General features: G+C 51.1%; 8 protein-coding genes across 8 annotated transcripts; 4 read left to right on the forward strand and 4 right to left on the reverse strand.

Moving 5' to 3' along the window:
- Window positions 1-1,037: 1,037 nt before the first annotated feature.
- On the forward strand, window positions 1,038-2,063 carry NCS57_00492200 (Peptidase M12A domain-containing protein; the record flags this gene model as incomplete). Its single annotated transcript, XM_053054867.1, has 1 exon — window positions 1,038-2,063. One exon carries the CDS (start codon window positions 1,038-1,040, stop codon window positions 2,061-2,063), a length of 1,026 nt encoding a protein of 341 aa, XP_052917027.1.
- Window positions 2,064-3,393: 1,330 nt separating this feature from the next.
- NCS57_00492300 (AMP-binding domain-containing protein) lies at window positions 3,394-5,158 on the forward strand (the record flags this gene model as incomplete). Its single annotated transcript, XM_053054868.1, has 3 exons — window positions 3,394-3,611; window positions 3,659-4,084; window positions 4,135-5,158. The coding sequence occupies 3 exons, from the start codon at window positions 3,394-3,396 to the stop codon at window positions 5,156-5,158; spliced, it is 1,668 nt and encodes a 555-aa protein (XP_052917028.1).
- Window positions 5,159-8,316: 3,158 nt separating this feature from the next.
- On the forward strand, window positions 8,317-10,216 carry NCS57_00492400 (Fe2OG dioxygenase domain-containing protein; the record flags this gene model as incomplete). The annotated part of the gene is made up of 4 exons (XM_053054869.1): window positions 8,317-9,114; window positions 9,166-9,550; window positions 9,611-9,966; window positions 10,043-10,216. 4 exons carry the CDS (start codon window positions 8,317-8,319, stop codon window positions 10,214-10,216), a joined length of 1,713 nt encoding a protein of 570 aa, XP_052917029.1.
- A 358-nt stretch (window positions 10,217-10,574) lies between these two features.
- Window positions 10,575-11,597, reverse strand: NCS57_00492500 (Lactamase-B domain-containing protein; the record flags this gene model as incomplete). Its single annotated transcript, XM_053054870.1, has 1 exon — window positions 10,575-11,597. The coding sequence occupies one exon, from the start codon at window positions 11,595-11,597 to the stop codon at window positions 10,575-10,577; it is 1,023 nt and encodes a 340-aa protein (XP_052917030.1).
- A 662-nt stretch (window positions 11,598-12,259) lies between these two features.
- On the reverse strand, window positions 12,260-13,177 carry NCS57_00492600 (uncharacterized protein; the record flags this gene model as incomplete). The annotated part of the gene is made up of 1 exon (XM_053054871.1): window positions 12,260-13,177. One exon carries the CDS (start codon window positions 13,175-13,177, stop codon window positions 12,260-12,262), a length of 918 nt encoding a protein of 305 aa, XP_052917031.1.
- Window positions 13,178-13,467: 290 nt separating this feature from the next.
- On the reverse strand, window positions 13,468-15,172 carry NCS57_00492700 (MFS domain-containing protein; the record flags this gene model as incomplete). The annotated part of the gene is made up of 4 exons (XM_053054872.1): window positions 13,468-13,814; window positions 13,866-14,049; window positions 14,118-14,441; window positions 14,501-15,172. The coding sequence occupies 4 exons, from the start codon at window positions 15,170-15,172 to the stop codon at window positions 13,468-13,470; spliced, it is 1,527 nt and encodes a 508-aa protein (XP_052917032.1).
- A 689-nt stretch (window positions 15,173-15,861) lies between these two features.
- NCS57_00492800 (uncharacterized protein) lies at window positions 15,862-16,734 on the reverse strand (the record flags this gene model as incomplete). Its single annotated transcript, XM_053054873.1, has 1 exon — window positions 15,862-16,734. One exon carries the CDS (start codon window positions 16,732-16,734, stop codon window positions 15,862-15,864), a length of 873 nt encoding a protein of 290 aa, XP_052917033.1.
- Window positions 16,735-17,378: 644 nt separating this feature from the next.
- On the forward strand, window positions 17,379-19,851 carry NCS57_00492900 (uncharacterized protein; the record flags this gene model as incomplete). The annotated part of the gene is made up of 6 exons (XM_053054874.1): window positions 17,379-17,820; window positions 17,875-17,903; window positions 18,063-18,255; window positions 18,430-19,048; window positions 19,140-19,744; window positions 19,802-19,851. 6 exons carry the CDS (start codon window positions 17,379-17,381, stop codon window positions 19,849-19,851), a joined length of 1,938 nt encoding a protein of 645 aa, XP_052917034.1.
- Between the last annotated feature and the right edge of the window lie 568 nt (window positions 19,852-20,419).

The following is a 20,419-nucleotide window of genomic DNA, read 5'->3' on the forward strand; positions in this document are numbered from 1 at the left end:
GACTTCTACTCTTACTATTGCCTCTGAGCTCACTGACCAGGCTCGTATTTTCTGTTAGTCGTCGCGTATTGGCAGTAGTCGATGAAGCTGGGGGACTGGCCGTTAATATGCGGTCGTCTCATTGAGCAGTGTGAGCCCAACAAGGCCTGTTTGTCACCTTTCCAACAAAATCATTCACCAAGTTATAAGACAAGACGCCGAGACTGAACTTTTGGAGCGTTGGCAGGTCTGTGCTCGCTTGTCAGTGAGAAATCAACTGTTTGGAAAGGCTGTTGGTTCGTGAATATTCTGGTGCCTGGATTAGGCTGGCGCTTCCGGGAGCCTCATCAAAATGATGGCTACGAAGATACGGACAGTGATTCAGTCTATGACGGTCATTGACTTGGCGAGGTACGCGCCCGAGGCGACCGCTGGAATAATGTAGGTGGTCATCTGCATATTAATCTGCCGGGCGAAAATTGAGACCTTTTCACTGTATGCGGGCTGCCACAGTTGAGACATTTCATCACCAGAGGTAAGACGCTCAGACCTAGGCGCACATGGAGAATAAGCATGCACTCCTTGTCACATCAAGGCCAGGAAAATGAGAGGTGATGGGCTGCTGACAACTCCAACAGACCACTGTAACTGGGCGGAAGCGCAAGCCGGCGGCACGGGACGAACGACTGGTGGGCTGACCAGCAGCGCTCGTGATTGTAATTTGCTCATGCAGGTCGACGTGTGCGGACAAAAGGAGCTTGGTCGGAGGCTGTGTCGACGCCTGTTTGGTGTCTTTTGAAGCCTGGTTTTAGACTGAGGGCACTTATTGGCTGTCAAGAATGCAATACCACCACACCTGTGAATAAGGCTCTCGAGATGTGAGATGCATCTTGAGCCAAGGGAGTTTTCGCCCCGTAATCGAGCCGTAAATGACAAGAGAGGGTGTTATCCGACAGCTGCTTGTTCCCTGTTCCCTTCAAACTCTGCTCCATCGCATACAGTACGATAGCACAATTTCAACCCGCCACATTACATTGCCACCAGCAACCCTGATCGCCATGTACCATGCCCCGCGGAACCATAAACATTATCAACACAATGCGAATGTTATGGATTACCTAGTCGACGGGTTTGAACATGGGGCGGCACAGCACAACGATCCCGCACACCTCCAAGTTGAGGCGGCGGGTTCAACTAGCAACCACTACGGCGTCGGCTGGGGCTGTACACAGGGTGCTTCCGGCAACGACAGCGAATTTACCGACACGTTACAAGGCGCAGTGTCTAACGACATATTGAATGGGGTAACACCGAGCTCTTTCGTCTGGCCTCCCGAGAAACGTCGCCTGAGGGTACGCTTTCTCAATGGGAGCGCTTCCGACCGCGAAATTGTCACAAATCTGGTGAATACACACTACAATACCATTCCAATGCGGATAAAATTCGAGTTTCTTAAACCAGACGATCTTGGGCCCTCTGATATCCGAATATCTTTTGGCACCCAGTCAAGCTCCTGTCTCGGGACGGAAGCCGAGAAGAATCCAGATGGGCCAACCTTGTGGCTCAACATGTATCGACACATCGCCGGTCTACCGGGCCCTACGCGACGCCGCCTGAGGCAAGCTGATATCTTACACGAGGTTGGACATTCATTGGGCATGGTGCATGAACATCAACATCCTGATTGTCCAGCTGTCTGGAACTACCGCGAAATCCAAAGAAAGACGGGGTGGAAATGTGCGCAGATCTACAAGAACTACGACCGAAGCTTTGTTCGTGGTACAAAGCCCCTCCCTTATGACCCAGAGTCCATCATGCATTACCCTATCGCCCCAGAAGACACCCGAGACGGTATGATGTTTGTCCCACACGCATGGGTATTATCTGAGGGCGACAGAAGATTTCTCATGTCACTATACCCCGATCCATATATGCCCATGCTGCGCGAGAGCCCGAGGTGGATTCCAGAGTGGGAAATGGAGTATAAGCCAGAGAAGAAGAGGTCTGGAAGACACAAGCATAAGAAACCCAAGAAGTCCGATGAGCCGGGGTTGATAAAATGGATTTTGTACACTGCTGGGTAGATTGTTGATTTCCCGACCCAGAGTCGAAATGAAAGCAATGAAACATTAATCCTCACACTTGCTTATGACGATTCTTGAGTATTGGTGAGTTTGATGTGTCCCAGCTGGCCTTATGAATCATGAAACTGTCATTCGAAGCAATTCTGAGCGAACCTTGGTGACTGGGGTTGTGGTGGTATGTCTGCGCCCGTTGTGATATTATTAGACCATTTAATCCTGATATTGGCTCCCATTAAACTCTTGGAGGGCCTTTATTTAATCTCCAGTTGAGGCGGAGTAGCTTTGTGTTACGGGTTCTCTCGTGTTCACGTCAGCCAGACATACATCATCCCTCTCCCACCAATAATATCGGTAACACGAGTCTGCATGTGACGGTCTATTCTACCACTAAGAGTTGACTTAATTTCTCCTGTCCTGTAAGTAAGCAGTTTGGTGTAATCGTGCTAAAGCGTTTGTTGGAGTTCTGGCTTGCCCGCCTCCTGATACTTCCACCAAGACTCTCACCAGTGTATCTTTCCTTGGGTGTGACGGAACAGATCGAACTTCAAAGAAATGATTCCAAATCGATGAGGGAGATGGATAAGACGGCTGCATAGCCGCAATCTGAAAGTAAACACGGTGCAAAGTGACCCTATTTCAGAGATCTCCCAGGACTTTTGTCGAGGCTATTGCAAGCGTTCTGACTCAAGAAACCATACGTAATACCACCCACGTGAATAACTCGTCGATCAATACAAATACTGTACCTACGAAACTCACCGCTCCTCAACGGAACCAAACAAACCCCCCTCTTCTAAGCTTAGCAACCCCTCCCGAGACTCCCTAGCCTGCCGCCCTATCACCATGTCACTTGATGACAAGCGCGAGAGTTTCCTTCCACACAATTACGTGAGCAAGGTTTAAACCGCCGTCAGCCCTGTGCCCTTCGGACGCCGTTTTATCCGTTATCCCGAGTAAACCTTGCTAAGTCCATCCTTGATGCGGATGATTCGGTAGATATTTGAGTTTTTCGGGGATTATCGAGTTTTAGGCCGTGTTATTTCCTCAAGATGGAGGGTTGCGTGAGCTTACACGGCAATCACCAGTATTCGATGGAGTCTGGACCTTGACCAATTTCCTATGTCAGACATGTCAGACACGAGAAAGTGAGTGGCCCTCCAGTATGGCCGATATATAGGAATGGAGAACTGGGGTGACCTGCAGGCCCCATCCTGGCGCTACGGGTTGCATTAACATATAAACGCTTGCTCGTCACAACGTTGCACATCGATGTCCTTCTCTGATCCGAACTGTGAAAGCAAGCATCTTCTTCTCAATCGATTATACCAAAATGACTACCTATCAAACACCTCTTGCTGCTCTCTACGCTAGCACAAGGGACTATTCATCCGTGACAGCTCTGAGAATCCCTAACGGAGGGGTGGCAGAGCTGTCTTGGAAGGATATCACCTTCAGTGACTTCACTAAGGACATTGAGGCTTGTGCCAGATACTGGGCCCATGAGTTTCTGGAGAGAGGTATCAAGGAGCGATCTGTCATTGGACTATGGTAAGAACAGCATACCACCGCTTTAGACTGTCTAACTGTTGTGTTAGGCTGAAAGGCTCGTCTTACACGGATCTCGTACACATATGGGGCATCTACCGAGCTGGCTTCATCCCACAGCTCGTCTCTCTGAAGATGACGGATCCATCTGTCGTCTACAATCTCCTCAAGAAGTCACAGGCCGCAGTTCTGATCCATGATGCCAGCTTCCAATCAGTTGTCGCCGACAGCCCTGTGAAGGCCTACCCTGCTGAGGACATTCTCACCTCCAAGTATGACCACTTGCCACTGCCTCACTTGAAGATGTCACCAGAAGCCAAGGACATCATCATGATCTATCATACATCGGGTTCGACGTCCGGTATCCCGAAGCTTGTGCCACTGACGGCGAAATGGTTCGACTGTGTCATCAGCAAGACGGCATGTGTCGACGAGATACTTCCTTCCACAAGACCGCAACGGGTCCAAGTTTCCATGTAAGTCTCGTTGAAGGTCCAGCGAGTTCACTGTTCTGACAGGCCTGTAGTGGAAGCTTCAGTCACATTGGCAGTACCATGCTCCTCATCGACGCCATTTGCCGTGGAAGTTGCTTCGTGCTCCCGACCGAGATACCGTACTCGAATGACGAGCTCCGACAGATAATCGACCAATGCGGACTCACCAGGTTGAACATGTTTCCCGCCTTCTTGTCCAACGTCCTTCACGAAGCACGCCGAGACGCCTCCTTGCTCAAAGCTCTTCAGGGATTGGAGTACATCATGTACGGTGGTTCAGCTCTGGATCCCACAGATGAAGCATGGGCCTGCAGTCAAGGCCTCCATCTAGTCAACGTCTTTGGTTCCACTGAAGTAGGCGTCATGATGATTTCTGAGGACACCACAAACCCATCTTATCTGACGACTCTCCCCGGCTCCACCTATGAGTTTGTGCCGTTGGAGGAGGACACACATATGGATGAGCAGCTGGTTGAACTCGTAGTAGTTCCCGAATCGGCTGATTGTCCAGACGTCTCCTTGCGGAGCTCCGAGGACGGGAAGTTCCATACGGGTGATTTCTTTGTGGAGGTGAAGCCTGGTCAGTTCATGGCCAAGGGACGCAACGATGACTGGATCAAGATGGCCATGGCTCTTCGATGCGATACAGGCTCAATCGAGGCGAACGCCATGGAAACATGTGGAGATGACCTCATTGATGCTGTCGTCGTTGTCGGTGCTGGACGACCCTCTCCCTCGATGATCGTGGAACTTCGAGAAGGTGCATCGATCGGACCTGAAGAGCACGACGAGGAAATAGGACTCTGGAGGATCAAGAACGAGATTCTGTTCAGGATCAATCCCTTCCACAAACGGAGGTACATGCATGAGCGCATCGATGACGCACGATTTATCTTGATCGTTCCTCGAGGAATACTGCCACGAACGGCAACGAAGGGCAATATCAGGAGGAAACAAGTGGAAGAAATGTTCAAGAGCCGACTTGACAAGGTGTACAAGGAGTGGACGATGCCCAAGGATTCGGTGCAAGGAAACCATTATCTTGTGGTCAACTGAAGATTGGACGCTTGGTTTGGTTTTCGATGATTACATGTGCAAAGTGTTGGATGCAAAATTGAATAGTGCCTGGTTGATATAGTGCCTGAATCAGTTCATTTCGTGTGCTATCCACCCGCTATTGAGATTGGTTTGATGGCAAGAATGGCTCGATCATCAGTGAACTGTGCTGGAGTTCTGACATTAGAATCTTCCACCCCATCCTTTTTCCTTTCTTTTAATATTAGTTTGAGACATTGAAGAAACAGTTGATTTTCCATTCGCGTGTCATTTCTCTCAGCTTCGGACCTGTATTCTCGGCCTTTAGCCTGGCTGTCATTTGTGCTGGATGCCCTTCTAAGCGTCGCTAAATCAGGCCGAGGAGCCAAACCCATGCGTGCACTGAATATCACCACGTATCACAGAAAAGTGCAGCCAACTGCAGCTTACGCCGTGAGACATGATTTTCCAAGACTTTTCAGCTCTCTCTCGTCACGAGTTGCCTATTGTGGAGTTGAAGAGTGGTTCGCCATCGATGAGGCAGACTTGAGGCAATCACAAAGTGCATACATTCTCCCATGCGATTGGATGATAAAACCTTCACTGCAGCCTTAGACTCTCAGAGATTGGCTGAGGTCGAAGCTGGTGTTGACGTGCGTAAGATCAGAGCTAGCTCCCAGCCCGATGTCAGCCCTCCAGCTTCGAAGCCCTCCCGTACCACCCATAACGTTCAACGCATACAGAAATTCCTAGTACTATTGCGCACAAGCTTAGCCTCCTTCCCAGGCTCAAACAAACGAGCATGGGCGAATTCTATAGAATGTTCGACATCGTCGATGTGGAATGTATGTGGGCAAGTATAATCATGATTGTTCGTGTAGCGACAAACTGACATTCTGTGCTTGCATAGTGCGGGAAGGACATTGAAGCTGGTGTGGAGCGATGGATTGAACAAGACTGGTTAGATGACGGATTGGCTTTCTATCACTACCACGATGGTTGCTACGACGAGTATATGGAGGACAGATCAGATGATGATGGGGAGAATTAGGGCAAGGGCATGAAGTCGAGGCCCATCACAGATTGTGTTCTTTTCGTATGGTGGGAGTCTTTCATGCTGGCTCTTGAGCAGTCCAGGAATGATGTTTATGTCACGAATTTCTCCTCCTCGTCGCTCAAGTCCCATACCGGTCAGGATGGAACTCCAAGGGAAACTAGATATTTGGAACAAAGGATCACTTTCTTATCTTATCCGAAACTTCGAGGACGGGCATGTACTCTCGGGTAGGCATGGGAGCGGTTGACAACGGTCAAGAAGCGAGGGGACATTTTGCAAACCAGAGCCCGGAGACAATTGAGCTCCAAGGAGCACACAGAGCATATCTCCTCTAGTAAGCCGCTCTCTTGTAATCTGTGGGAGACAGTCTGCTCTCGCCATGTGTGATATAATTCGAATACGAAGTACAGTCCTGATATGGTGGGCCTGGTCCGGGTCTGATACCAGCTGTCCATTGACCCTGGGGGCATCAAAGTTTCCCCACCAACAGACTTGGCATTGAACATCAGGCCAGGACCCCGGCTTCTCGCCACTTTACGGGCCCAGCTGAAAATTTCAGTTGAGACTATTGAAAGATAGCGTGCGTCGGTGTCGTGGCATGATGAGGCAGGCCTCTGAATGAGCGTCTTTCCACTCGCTTGCCCTGATAGGGCTAGGGATATTTAAGATGTGATATCCGCATGTAGCTAGGACTGGTCAGCGTAGTGCCAAGGTGAAGCCAATATGTTGAGCTAAGACATCTTGTTGGCTCTTTTCATGTGTTTAATGAACTGGATCTTGCATGGGCTCATGTTGGTCCACCGCTAATACGGTCAAAAAAGAAAGGCCAGGGGGGAGGAGAGATTCTTAAAAAGACCGCAGATCTCGACGGGCGGCTCTCCACACTTCCCAGCGTTATACACTCACCACCACTCACTGTCGCTCGTTAAAATGGTTACCTCCAAGCTGCTCCAAGGCGTCCTTGCCTTTGTCGCCATTGGCGCTGTCCATGCCAATGTCAAAGACTGTTACCCAAACCCACCCGCCTCATCCACCACCTTGATCACCTCGGTCTCCACCGAGACATCACTCTCTGCTTCCGTGTCTACGACCTTGTTCACCACAACAACAACTTCTAAGCCTTCTACAACCTCTGCCATCTCTTCTACTTCCTCGGTCACTGACCCTGGTCAGGAAATGCCTTGCACGACAGACGCCGATTGCTGGTTTTTTAATACTTGTTGGACGGGCTCTTGTATCTGCGAAAGCGGCACCTGTTACTACATGCCTTAATCACTTGGGGCTTGGAAAGGTTCTGCTGGTTGGGCGTGCTGAAGAACTGAGGGGCGCAAAGGGTTGAATTGAGAGATCTACTGGGACATAGGGGCTTGCACGGACGGTCCAGGCGTTCGATCAGGCAAACTTTTTCCTTCCCCAGGGATAGTCGCTAAGGAACTCTGCGCCCTTGAAGGCAGCGACTTTACAACTGATGGGTCTCCTCATATTGGTGCCAGGATTTTTACTGAGAACGGGAAGTTAAGAGGTCTATATCAATGCGGAAAAAAATATCTTGTTGAAGCGATTCTGATAAGTGTCATACAAAGCCACCAAGACTTGTATTTCAACATCAACACCAAAACAAAGGCCAAAAGCTATCAATACCAAAAATATTAGACATCAAAAATTACATACAACACCGGGGATTCGCTGGTCGTCACCGACCCAACTACTAATCCGGCGCTTCGCAGCTTGACTCTGGGGGAGCGGACGGGACCCCGTATTCTCTACGAGCTATGGTCGTATGTGCCGGAGTTCTGGCGACAGTTACCTCATCAATGTGGCCTCGACGGCGATTTCAACACGTCCGACAGCCACCTTACAATGTTACCGGTCGTCGTCTTCACAGCCTGGCTTGTTGTCGTTAGTGGATCGGAGTGGACACAGAGACCCTGGACTGGTGCCTGGACGAGCTCCACCGAACGTCCAATGGGTGGCATCTGTGTCGTCGCACAGCATGCCTCTCTGCCTGAGGCGCTTGCATCAACAGCTTCACGATCAGATTACTGCATCTTGCTCTCTTCCACTCTACCCTTTCTTTCTACCCCTTCTTCATCTATCGAAACCCCAGAGAGATCGTTCTATCATGGCGTCGGATTCTCCCTCTAACCTAATTGGCCTTGAGCAGCAGACTCCCGAGGCGGATGTACCTGAGGCAGCTTCACAATCTCCGGGGCCGGACCAAGACCGTGAAAGCGCACCCCTCTCGCCAATCCGCCGACAACGCAAGTATCCTGTCGGATGGTCTCTTAACGATGAAGAATACGAGAGCGAGAGTGAGAGCGAGAGTCAAGATTATAACCAGAGTGCCTTCCACGACGGGACTAGCAGCGACCATGAAGATGGCGGTTCCCTCGGTCAGCTTCAGCAGTGGCTCAAGTCACACTGCAAAGACGCTCTCTTCGCCTGTGGCGGAGCAATACCAATCATCACCGATACTACTGAGGTCAATGCGCCAAAGGGAGAGCCATCCGCAGACGAAAACCCCCCATCGAGTTCAGCGTCCGACCGTGCCTCAAGCTCAAGCTCAAGCTTAAGCACTGCTCCGTCGGCATCCCCTCACCCACCCGTCACCCTGCGATGGGACCCTCGAGATCCCAAGACTCCCGCCGCTCATTGCAAGCTGGATTTTCCTATCGAGGAGTCTAGTGCGGACAACCTCGATCGCCTGCTTGCTGATATGGAGCCTGCATCCTTTGGCCGCGGAGGAGAACATGTGTACGATGAGAGCTACCGCAAAGCTTCCAAGATGGACCCTTCTCGCTTCACCACCAACTTCTGTCCCTATACCTCGGGCATAATCAGTGTCGTGTCTCAGCTCCTCCTCCCAAACCCGCTTTCGGAGAAGCAGAGGACCCTCAAGGCTGAACTATACAAGCTCAATGTCTGTCTCCGCTAGCCAACTTCTGCGATAACTCAGTTAACTTTAGCCAAGGTGTATACTGGACCATCTGGTCACTTCAGCTCCCATGTCGACACTCCTCGCTCCCGTTCTCAAATCGGATCGCTGGTGGTTTGTTTGCCTGCCCAACACAAGGGAGGTGCCTTGAAAGTCCGTCAGGAAGATCAGCTCATGCACTTTGACTGGGACAACATGGATTTCGAAGGACCTCGGATTCAATGGGCTGCTTTCTACAGCGACTGCGAGCATGAGGTGTGTGAGGTATCCTCTGGTCACCGCATCACCCTCACGTACAACCTGTACGTTACTCGAGGCGATGGCCAGCTGTCAAACCACCCCAATGCTCTTGACATTGGCCACACGCCTCTCTTCGGGCAACTTGAAGAACTCATAAGCGATAGGGAGTTCTTGCCAGATGGTAAATATCTACCCTTGTCTCCGTCTTCACATCGTAGCTATGCGTTCTGACTCTTTCCAGGCGGCTATCTTGGCTTCTACACCACCCACACCTATCCTCACACCTTTTCAAAGGCCTGTTTGACCGACACCTTGAAAGGTGTTGACATGAACGTTTGGCAAGCCTTTCAACGCCTCGGGTGTGGTGTATGCCTGCGACCAGTCTTGATCACCGATCCCTTCGAAAGACGTGTCAAGCCCAGTCATATTGGCACCAGGTTTCCCCTAGAAAGGTACGACTGGATTATCGACCAGGAGAAGGATTGGAAGGACCTTCTCAACGAGGTCTGGGGCCTTGAGAAGCTTTCTATTGAAGATGTAGTCTGGCTGAACGAAGTCGATGAACGCACTGCGCAAGCAGCGTTTGCTTATGTGACTGTGAGTTTAATTCCCGATCGCAATCAAGGATTTGATGACCCCCTGCACTATAGCTAGTATTTCTAACTAGAGGTAGTATGGAAACGAGCCCAGCACGGATCTTGCCTACTCACTCTGTGCGATAATCGTCGGGGTTCCAAAGTACACTGACAATGGGAGGATGGCATTGAAGACAACCTTTGGTTCATCTAGGGTAGACGAGGGTAACTGGGATGAGCACCCACCATACCCTTTTGACGATGGCATGTAGGGTTGTGAGGCATGACTGTTTGCTAGCGACACTGGAATCGGTTGGGAGAGCTTAAGTTATGATTCCAAGAGGGAAAAGGCAAATTTGACTAGGAGAAGGACTCAGAATCGAAGAGATAGCTAATGGGTGAAATCCTATCGGAGTTGGAATTATGACTGAGCTAGATGCTTGATCGTTGCACACTCATTGCATCAGATGTTCCTCACTCGAAAGGTGTAAAAGTGTTAGCTTGAAGAACCCTATCCCTCATATGACAGTGGTTGCTAGCATTAATGCATCGACGCTTGAGCCAAGGCCTTTGAGACAACAGACTACCATGCATAAACTGCCTCATCCTGAACATGAGCCAGGTTGCTGATCAAAGATCGAGACTCTGACCCTGTCTCGCCGCTTGTAACTCGACGCACTTGGCCATCAACTCCAGGTACCGCACATATTGCTTATTCCCAACAACAAACGGGTTTGGCAAGCTGCATTTCTTGCCCGAACACTGCCGGTTTGCCAGAACATCCAGATTTTGCAGAGTGTGGTCCTGCGTTTGGTGGTTGCTCAACAGGACATCCACGCCCGCTTCCTTAGCCAGGCGACTGAATCTCAGAAATGACTCGACCTGGGTGGACTTGTCCTCCGCCTTGCTGGGGATGCCTCCGCCGCCGTACAATCCTGCAATGTGCTTTTGGCCGCGGTCATACACGGGGAATATCAGAGAGATGGTGCCCGGTGTGTGACCCGGAGTCGAAAAGACACGCATATTGGTGTTGCCGATCTCCAAGATGTCACCCTCGTCAAGAGTCTTGTCAATGCTTGGAGTGCCTTTGAGGTCCTTCATACCAGTCCATGCAGCATTGGAAGCGTATATGGGAGTGTCGAACGTGTCCTGGAACCAAGCAGCTCCGCCGTAGTGGTCGAAATGCTCGTGGGTGATGACCAGAGCTTTGATGTCATGGGCTGTATATCCAAACGCCTCCAGTCCCGGGATGATGACCTTCTCGGCTTCCTCAGCGTTGTTAAGCGCATCAATCAAGATGATTCCGTCACCTGTGTCGATAGCCCAGGATGACACGAATGAGTACCCAACAAAGAAGAGGGAGTCAAAAGCCCGAGCAGGGGTCACCCAGCCAGGAGTCTGGACGTTGTTGGAAATCGTCGGGTATTTCTGGGCGTTGATGCATCGATGTACATAGTCATACCAGAGTCTTCCCTCAGCAAGGTCTTGGGCCTCTGCCTGAAGGCGTGCGACGTTGGCGACCTGGGGGTTGGGGAACTCAGTGATGTTGAACCATGTGGAAAAGTCAGTCGGGTTGTTCTGCCCCAGTGCCGTAGGAAGATGTAAGAGGCAGACCACAGTCTTCCACAAGTTCATATTCTTAACGAGGTGCATGATGTAGAAGGGGAGAATCTTCTGGCCTCAGACCGCCTGGCGAGGTGTGGTAAAGGCGAGGAGACATGCATATATTTATACGTATCCGAGGCGGATTTGGCCATTGCGGAGACGGATTATTATCCCAGAGACGGATTCTCTAACACGAGAAGCAGATAAAATAACCTTAGACCTTAATAAATAGACAAGTAGCTAGGGCAGATGGTGTGAGAGAGACAAGTCTGATGTCTACTAGGCAATCCCTTTTATAAGTACCTAAGCAATCCAGCCTACATTGTCAATAATGTATCTACAATAGCGAGTCCAAACGAGGTCGTCAGCCACAATAGCAAAATGTATAGCTATCAATACATAGCGGCATAAAATCCCAATACCGCAAAACACCATATTGACTTTGCAAGTAAATGGATGGCGACGACGTGTAGATAGGTTGATCTGTTCATAATTTGCATTCTCTAAAGCCAAGAATGATATAAACATTATCACCTAGCCTCATTGACCAACTACTTTCCCTCTTTCTATCTGTTTACCACCAACCGTTCGTTGGAACAGACTGCCCAACTGGGGCATCTCACCGTCGACAGTAGTTTCATCTCCGCTGCCACAATTTGTGGACGGACAGCCCAGGATACATGTGCCACAAACCCCCAGGTTTTTGAGGCTTAGTCGGAATAGTAAAGGTCGTAGTCGCAGTCACCGATGATGTCTCTGCAGCTAGTCGGACCCTCGTCGTAGTCATAGTCCGACTCATCCAAAAGTCCAGTCCCCGCCGCAAATTCCCCCCTTCTGAAGATCCCATCGCCTACACGCAGTCGCTGAAAGACGCAACGCCCCGGAATCTCTTTGTTCACGATCTGAACCATGGAGTCGTCCTCGTTTGTATCCACCACGATCTTGGTCGTCTTGGGGAGGGCCGGGCCCAGTTGCTGAAGGGTTGCTGTCAACCAGGAGATCCATTCATCCAGCAAGTATTCACCATCAATGTCAGCCTTTGGCTTTTGAATAATAACACCCAGTATCAGAATGTTGCCGAGGATGCCTTCCCAAACACTCGGGTTCCATCCTCTGTCATCTCCACCAGGTCGCAGGAGCAGAATCATTTTCCGCATCAAGGTCTTTGTTTCGGAGCTAAAATTGGCTGAAAGACCATATTCGGCATCGTTTTCGTGATTGAAAGTGAAAGTGTTGCCCCCATACAGCAATGGCTTCACCTCGTTTGTAATCTGGCGGCAGACGAGGAGCAGTCCTGGTAAGGCGCTGGGACTAGAGGTAAGGCCTTGGGGGCGATGTCGCCGGGACTTGCGGCAATAGTCATCAAGTCCACATGGCTCATAGTATGGCTCATTGGTGTCTTCTTCGACCTCGCGAGGGTCGCTTTGCGCTCCACTAGCCTCGCTGCTGTCCTCCCACTCAGGCCGAGACCAGCCTTTGGGGCGATTTTGTTCATGGATATCGTACGAGCAGTGGAAACAGAGGTTTTGGGGGATGCAAAAGTGAAAGATGTGCAGACGGATCTCCAGGGGCATGGATAGAAGGGTGGGAGGTGCCCTCGGGCACGAGGTGGGAATAGTGGATGCCATTGCCAATCTTACCGCACGTCTTGGGCATTGGGAGAAGAAAGAGGATAAAGTGAGAAAAATATGGAGAGATTGGAGATGTGGGCTGCCTTTGAAACTTGAGGTGACACAGGGAGGCCGACCGCGACTCCGCGTCACCATGACTACATTGGCGGGAGAGGCCGTTGTGTGTTTGGTCCCGTGATTCATTGCGTTCCTTCTGCCATTTTCCAATAGGAGAGCTGATGAGAAAACACCGAGTTTGTTTGAAAGATAATAGCCGTGGTGGATGTATACTGGCCCTACTGGGTAGCTTAATAGATATATCGAAATCCCGGCTGGGGAAGCTGACGGCTTGACCCAACGTTGGTTTTACCGCCGGCCCCAGTCTCCTTATCCTGTCCACCTTCAGCTCGCTCGAGCTTCTTGTTTTCCCACTTGTGAATGTAGCGTAGCAAAAGGGCGAGCAGAGCGACGACAACACAAATGGCTGCGTTTGCGCTTCCTCCAGGTCGATATTGAGGGCTATCGCTGCTGGGATAAAGGTACGATCCGTAGATGGTCGCCGTATTGCCAATCATGTTGCAGATGGCAATTGCAGCTGAACGTTTGACAAGCGGACGGGGGAAGGAGTTTGCTACCCACGATACAATGATTTGGTCTGGGGAGAAATTAGTGAATGGTGCAGGCGAGGTTGGACAAGTTGACCTACAGGAGGACACAGCGCCCATTGGCATGAGAAACATGGCAAAGAAGCGGGCTCCAACGACTGTTGTCCCGGCAGCAATCGCGTTTCCTACGGCTGCAAGAAGCATGAGACAAACAATGTGCAAGGATCTGTCATTTGTCTTTGCTGAGCTCAACGTTACGCAGATGGAGAGGAGGAAAGTGGCAAACTGTTCGGCTGTCAACAAACAAACACGATAACACACGATCTGTAAGAGGAATAAAAAAAACCACATACCCAAGCAGGAGCCGTAAGCCATAAGGTTACAATACGGCCATAGCCAAGCGTGCCAACAATGGTGGGGAAGAAATACTGGAAAGTCTGCGACAGCAAACTAACGTGCTGGATGAGGAGGAAGACGTATACGCGGTAGTCACGAACGACCATCTTGACACCATCCCAGACGGTTTGTTCCCCGTATGTATCTGCCTCGCTGATGTCCTGGGTGAGTCTCCAGGCAGCAAAGGCACGTTCCTCTTGGGTCAGCCATTTGGTGGTGTGGGGGTAGTCTGGAAGAATGAAGGCAGCAAGCATGGCAAAAGCGATCGCTGCGACGCCCTCCTAATGGATTCAAACCGTGTGAGTAGAATGGTCGGCTCTACAGAGGCAGGAAGACTTACAATGATAAACAACCATCTCCATCCTTCGATCCCCTTCGATCCTTCAAGCCCACCAAGAATGGCAGCACCCAGCAGGCCACCAAACATGTTGGCCAAGGCATTTCCAGCATAAAGCCAGGCCACGCGGCGAATAAGCTCAGCACGAGTGTACCAGGAACTCATGAGAAAGATAGCGCCAGGGAAGAAGGGAGCCTCAACAAAACCGAGGAAGAACCGAATGACCACAAGGTGCGTGAAGGAGTCCGCAGCGGCATTACACGTTGACACAACTCCCCATAGGCAGCAAGAGGCACTAAGGTACAAAGAGGGTCGTACGCGAGTAAGAAGCAAGTTGGACGGCAGCTGCATCAGCAGATAGCCAACGAAGAAGATTGATGTGGCCAAGTTGAAGTCGGTGCCAGACATTTCAAGGTCCACCTCTAGGGTGCCTTGACGCGCCTGGGCGAGGTTCGAGCGGTCCAGGAAGTTGAGCAAGTACATGATGACGAGAGTGGGCATAAGCCGCAAGTCGACTTTTCGAAGCGTTCTTTTGTCAAGTTCATTATGCCACTCTGTGCTCTGGTTAGTAAACCACTCCGTCCATACTTCGATGCTCGTCTCGTGGTTGGCAGGGGATTTGATGGCGCCGGCACTCTTGGCTTCTTCCAGCTCGACAGATGCTTTGGCGTCCATGATATGACAAGATGTAACAGTTGAGACGAACAGGATTGAGAATACACCAGCTCACATTACTGAGGGGTTGTGCTACCTAGATATAACTGTCCGACCACAAGATCTTCAGAGCGTATCCGCTCGCTTGAAGGAAACATACCATCGGCAGAGGAGAACTCAAGTAATAGACCAACCAGCAACTTCAGTAGACGCTGGGATCGGCCTGGAATGCAACATCACGCATACCCCGCAAACACTTCCGAGGCAATCTGAGCGGAGGAGGGGCCAGATGTAGGCCCGAGATGGTCCTATGATCGTAGGTGTCGGATAAAGACTTCATGGTTCCCCGCAATCAATATGTTTCCCCAGCTATGGCCATCGTTATCCGTTGGTCATAGCGGGTTGATGATCCTGGTATGCTCCACTGTTGTTGCGGGAGCATGGACAACCCTGACTCGTGCTCGTCTGTTTAGGGAAGGGATCAACAGCTGCAACTGACGTAGATGCTCTTTTTTGTGACAGGATATCGAACGACTACGGGCTAGTATCGATTTGAGGGTAAAGGAGAATATCCGGTGTAATGTCTTTTGATGACTTGCAAGAGTAACAAATATAGTTTTTACCATACAAGGCATGATAGAAAACAACCCATGGTCACCCTAATAGTGTCGTCTAATCAATTACTCAAACATCTCGAATCCTCTCACCTCCTACCATCGCCGCCCCCTGTGTACATCATGATAAAGCGGCTCAAAACCCGGCAAGGCGTTGCCCCTTTCGGCTCTCCATTCACTAACACTCTGCTTGCCCTCACGACAGAGTTGATCCTTTCTGATCCTTCTCTCTCTCGCCAACTCGAGTTCCTCCGCCGTCGTTTCGGGAAGTGGAGACCAAATGTCGATCTTGGTTGCATGCTGCACATGCTGCTCCATCCGCTCGCCAAAGTTGCTCCGTTGAAAGTCCTCGATAGTCGAAGTTCCCCTGTCAAGGTCGTGATACATGTTGACAGCGTGGCCCATGCCTCCTGGCTGGGTGTAGTCTAGCAAAGACTCGGGCCCGATGGGATTGAACGAGGCTTTCATAACGTCGTAGGCAGACTGGGTGGCCGTGGGAGTGAACGTCTCCTTCTTAAATTGCCGCCCCGTCTCGGTTCGGAAGATATCCACGTCGTCAGGTGACATTCCCCGTCCTTGTCCGAATTGAGGGTCGCCGAAGCGCCATCCTATCATGTCCTCCTGGAACTGGTCGGCGTTCTCGTAGCCCTCCATACGAGCGAGAGCGGTTGCGACGCAGTTGTTGTTCCGACCGTCGGGGTTGGTGAAAGACCTGCCATGAGCATACCGGGTGCCCATGGGGTACATGGACGCCATGTCTATTTCGGGAGCGGGCCTAGGAGTCGGAGGCTGCATGGCGGCGAGTAAGGGGTCGGTGCTTGGGTCCGGCAAGGTCAGAGTGTTGAACGAGAATTGTGACTGGCGGCTTTGACCAGGAGATGTATCAAAGTCGGAGTAAGGCGTGGAAAGAAAAGGCGTTGGGAACATGTTGTTGTCGTAGGGAAATCCTGACGATCCGGTGTAGCCCATTGTGTTGTGTAGGGTAGGTAGTTGATGTGACAGAATGCTGAATGCTGGCTGATGATGAATGATATAGAAATGTGCTAGAGGTTTGTTTATGTTTGCGTGTGAGTTTGAGTTTCCGTCGCTAGGAAAATAGATGATTGGTAACAATTTAATATTGAATCATGATGTCTTGTCTTTGGCGGCCTCGCCTTGGCAGCTGATTTGAGTTGTTGTCGGAGAGTTACAGCACAGCCACAAGGTTGTCGTGGCACAGCCCCCCTGATTTCTCGAGACGCCTCACGAGACCTTGTTGTCATAGTCTCCATAGGCATTATAGGCAATGTTATTAGCCTAGATCTGAGACATCCGAAGGTGCGGTTATGGCGCAGTCAGTCTCGTAGTGCTGGGCGTTCTAGAAGGCTCACTTTTGAGGGTGGAAGGCAGTCTGGCGCCGTGGCTGTGCATGTAGGTAAATATGTGGCTTTCTTCACCTGTGGGCCTGTGGCTTTACTTGTGGCTTCACAGCTTTGGATGCCTAGCTCGCCCAAGCGGGGCTAGCCGCCTTTGAACTTCACCTCGTGTTGCTCCACGGGCACTTCACATCCACGCTCTTTCACGCTTCATTTGAAGAGCATAGCGATTTGATTCTTCTCATCGCCATCTTCATCATGGGACAGCGACGCCAGCTGTTCGTCATCGCCCGCGTGGGTAAGCACTATCGCTCCCTCGCTGCCGTCCATCACCAATGGCTCTACGGCGTATCGGCCCTACGTTCATGCCTTCGACTCCTCCGCATCTTTTCAGACCCGGGCAACCATTTGGCCCTCAAACACGAGCTGGACCTCGCTGCTTCTTTCTTCAAGGACAAGCCTCCGCCTCCCTCTGAGCCAGAAGAATACCGAGATGCCGAAAGCACCACCTGCCCTGTCCCCTTCATCACGACTTGCCTGGCTATCGGTGCTAGCTACGACTCCAAGACGGGCCAAGTCCAGGCCATTCACGAGCTTCGATACGACATGGGCTATGATCAAGGCGACAACAATGATGGTATAACCGTGATTGACATTACTGATCTGGACCATGTGCGCTATTGCTTTGTGAACTTCGGCAGTGAGTCGTCTCTTTTGTTAATGTCGAGCAGCCTTGACTGACAGTATGCGGCAGATGAAGATGATGAGGACTCTCAGAGTGAGGTACGTACAAATGAAGAGACTAGCTGACGCAATCGACTCTTGAACCCCTAGCTGATGAGCAAGGGCCACGTTGCGTCGCTATGTCGTTGCTGTGCCTTGCCTCTCTCGAATTCACCTTGCTAACAAGACTTCTAGTTCGCCCGTGTCTCTAGTACCTAGCTACGCCGAGTTGGATTGTCTAACAAGCGAATGGACGCTCCCCCTTTTGACAACTTCGCCACTGAAACTCCCTTGACCGGGCGAGAATACCTGAGAGGCTACTACAGCGAGTCAGATGAGATGGTGCAACGGAACATGGAGGTTATTGAGGCTCTCGATAATACGCCTCTTGTCGAGGAGGTGGCACTAGCAAGTACGTTAATGCTTGGCTAGAGACAAGTTCTGCCTTCAAAACTGTTACGGACTATACTAACCTTTGCAGGAACCTGGCCGTGGGGTGGCTGGAAGGATGAAGCTAAGCTCAAGGCTGCCGAGACGCTGCACGACACCTAGGATGGGAACACGACCAAGTCACTTCGAGATATAGCCGATGCCAAACTGTTCGACCGTCTTCTCACATCGACAGACGATGATTTCGACCCCTCCCTCCTGGATGAAGTCCGAAATTTCCCTGGCTTTCAGCGGATGGTCAAGGAATACCTTCTCTCCCACCCTGAAAAGGTTGGCCCAACGCAGGCTTCGGCCCATCTTCTCCAGCTAGCCTACGCTGGTGAGGACTGTCTGGAGTGGAATCTCTTCACGAAACTCGACCCCAAGACGATCAAAGCCGCCCTCACATCCGACGCATTGAAGGGTGCCACAGGGATCAGCCTTACGGCCTTGCAGAACAGTGAGCCTGCAGAGCTCTTGGCAGCCTTGTCCTCTCTCGACCGTCTCCACACCCTGCAGGTCCTGGATCGGCCAGACCGCGAAGATGAAGGCGCCAGCAACCGACTGTTTGAAGCTCTTGCCGAGTCAGACTATCCTCTGGCCCTCAAGAAGCTGACGCTCACTGGTCTTTATGCAAACGGAATCCGTCAGAACATCTGGCGCCCCTACCGAGACCAGCCCAAGACTCTGGAAGCATTTCCAGTGGTGCAACTGCTTGTCAGCCATGAGGGGAAGGATAGTGGCTTTGTCGCTTCTTCTGAATTGCAACTCGAGTCGTTCTACCTTGGCGATGCCCCCTTGACCCCGACCAGATTCATCAACAGGCTTTTTCCAATATCTCGCATCCCAGGTGCTGTGTTTGCTCAGCTACAACGGAACTGGCCTCCAGTGTGCACACTGCTTCTCGTGCGGACCTTCAGCCCTTGGAGAAGACAAATCTTCAGAGATTGCAGCACTCCCGACCGAGACATATACCATCGCAAAGGGATCGTACCACTCCAGTGCCTACAAAGGCGTACAGTCTAAGCTGCGGGATCTCACCCCCGATAGCTGGATGGCTGTTGTATCTAAGAAGAGCGACACTGAGTTCGCGGGTGTCGACAGCCCTAGCACAACTCGCATGCGGTTCAAGTACGCGTTCGTCCGCTCTAAGGCAACCATCCAGGTCGATCAGAAGCACTGGAGGGGTTCTGATATCCAGCCTACCGAGCTTGAAGTGGTGGATATAAAGGAATTTCTTCACAAAACTACACCTGAAGTCGACACGAGCAAACTTGCCTACCACGTTTCCAACCTTGAAGACACTCTTGTGCAGGCTACGCGTGCACGAACTATCGTAACAACACCCGATGAGGAGCCTCTTTTCTCTTCGCTCAGCCCTGATGAGGCCTGTGTCATATTGAACAAGTTTGTCGGCGCGATGCCGCAGGTGCAGAAGTCTGTGGCGAGAGGCTCGAGATGGGGCATCGGGGGTAAGTGCAGCTTTGCCTTACCGTTGCTTGGACGGAAAGCTAATGTGTTCGTTTTAGAAGATGCTTGGATCTCCAAGCTCGGATTTGATGCCGATGAGAAGGACTGATTTTTTTCTCTGAACGCGAGGCCAAAGCGTTCTGGCGCCCTTTGATCGAACGACATGTCTCGTTCGTGTCATGGATTTGTGCCTTTTGGCTTTCAACAGTGGCAAGGGCATCTTCTGAGGAGAGTTGGGTATGGAGCCACCTGTCAGACACAAGTGCTTCGCGAGGTTATCTAACCTTCTGCAATGATTAGTACAAGGCGTGATGTAGCCTTTTGTAGATCACCCAACTGAAGTGTGCTGAGTTATGTACCCTCATTCATTTTGCAGCCATTATCAGATGGTGAATAAAGGCTCTTAGAATCTCTCCATCGCGGAAGCTTGCACACCCCTCCAAGTCTGCCCTGGAATAACCCTTATCAGCACAGACAGGGGCAAGAAGACCGACGTGACTCGCTCATATCCATTGCACAGCCTCCATTTGACCAAGTTTATGCCAAGTTGATAGTTCAAAGGCGTCAATCAAAGGCCAAGCTTCCTAGCCAGGAACGGAGATTGTGGTCTTGATCCGCGAGCCAACCAACTTCCCCATGGTTCACTCGAGGCATGCCAAGCTGCCACCGTCCCAAGC

This window comes from Fusarium keratoplasticum, chromosome 3 (genome assembly GCF_025433545.1).
Source record: "Fusarium keratoplasticum isolate Fu6.1 chromosome 3, whole genome shotgun sequence".
Classification (NCBI taxonomy): Eukaryota; Fungi; Ascomycota; class Sordariomycetes; order Hypocreales; family Nectriaceae; genus Fusarium; species Fusarium keratoplasticum.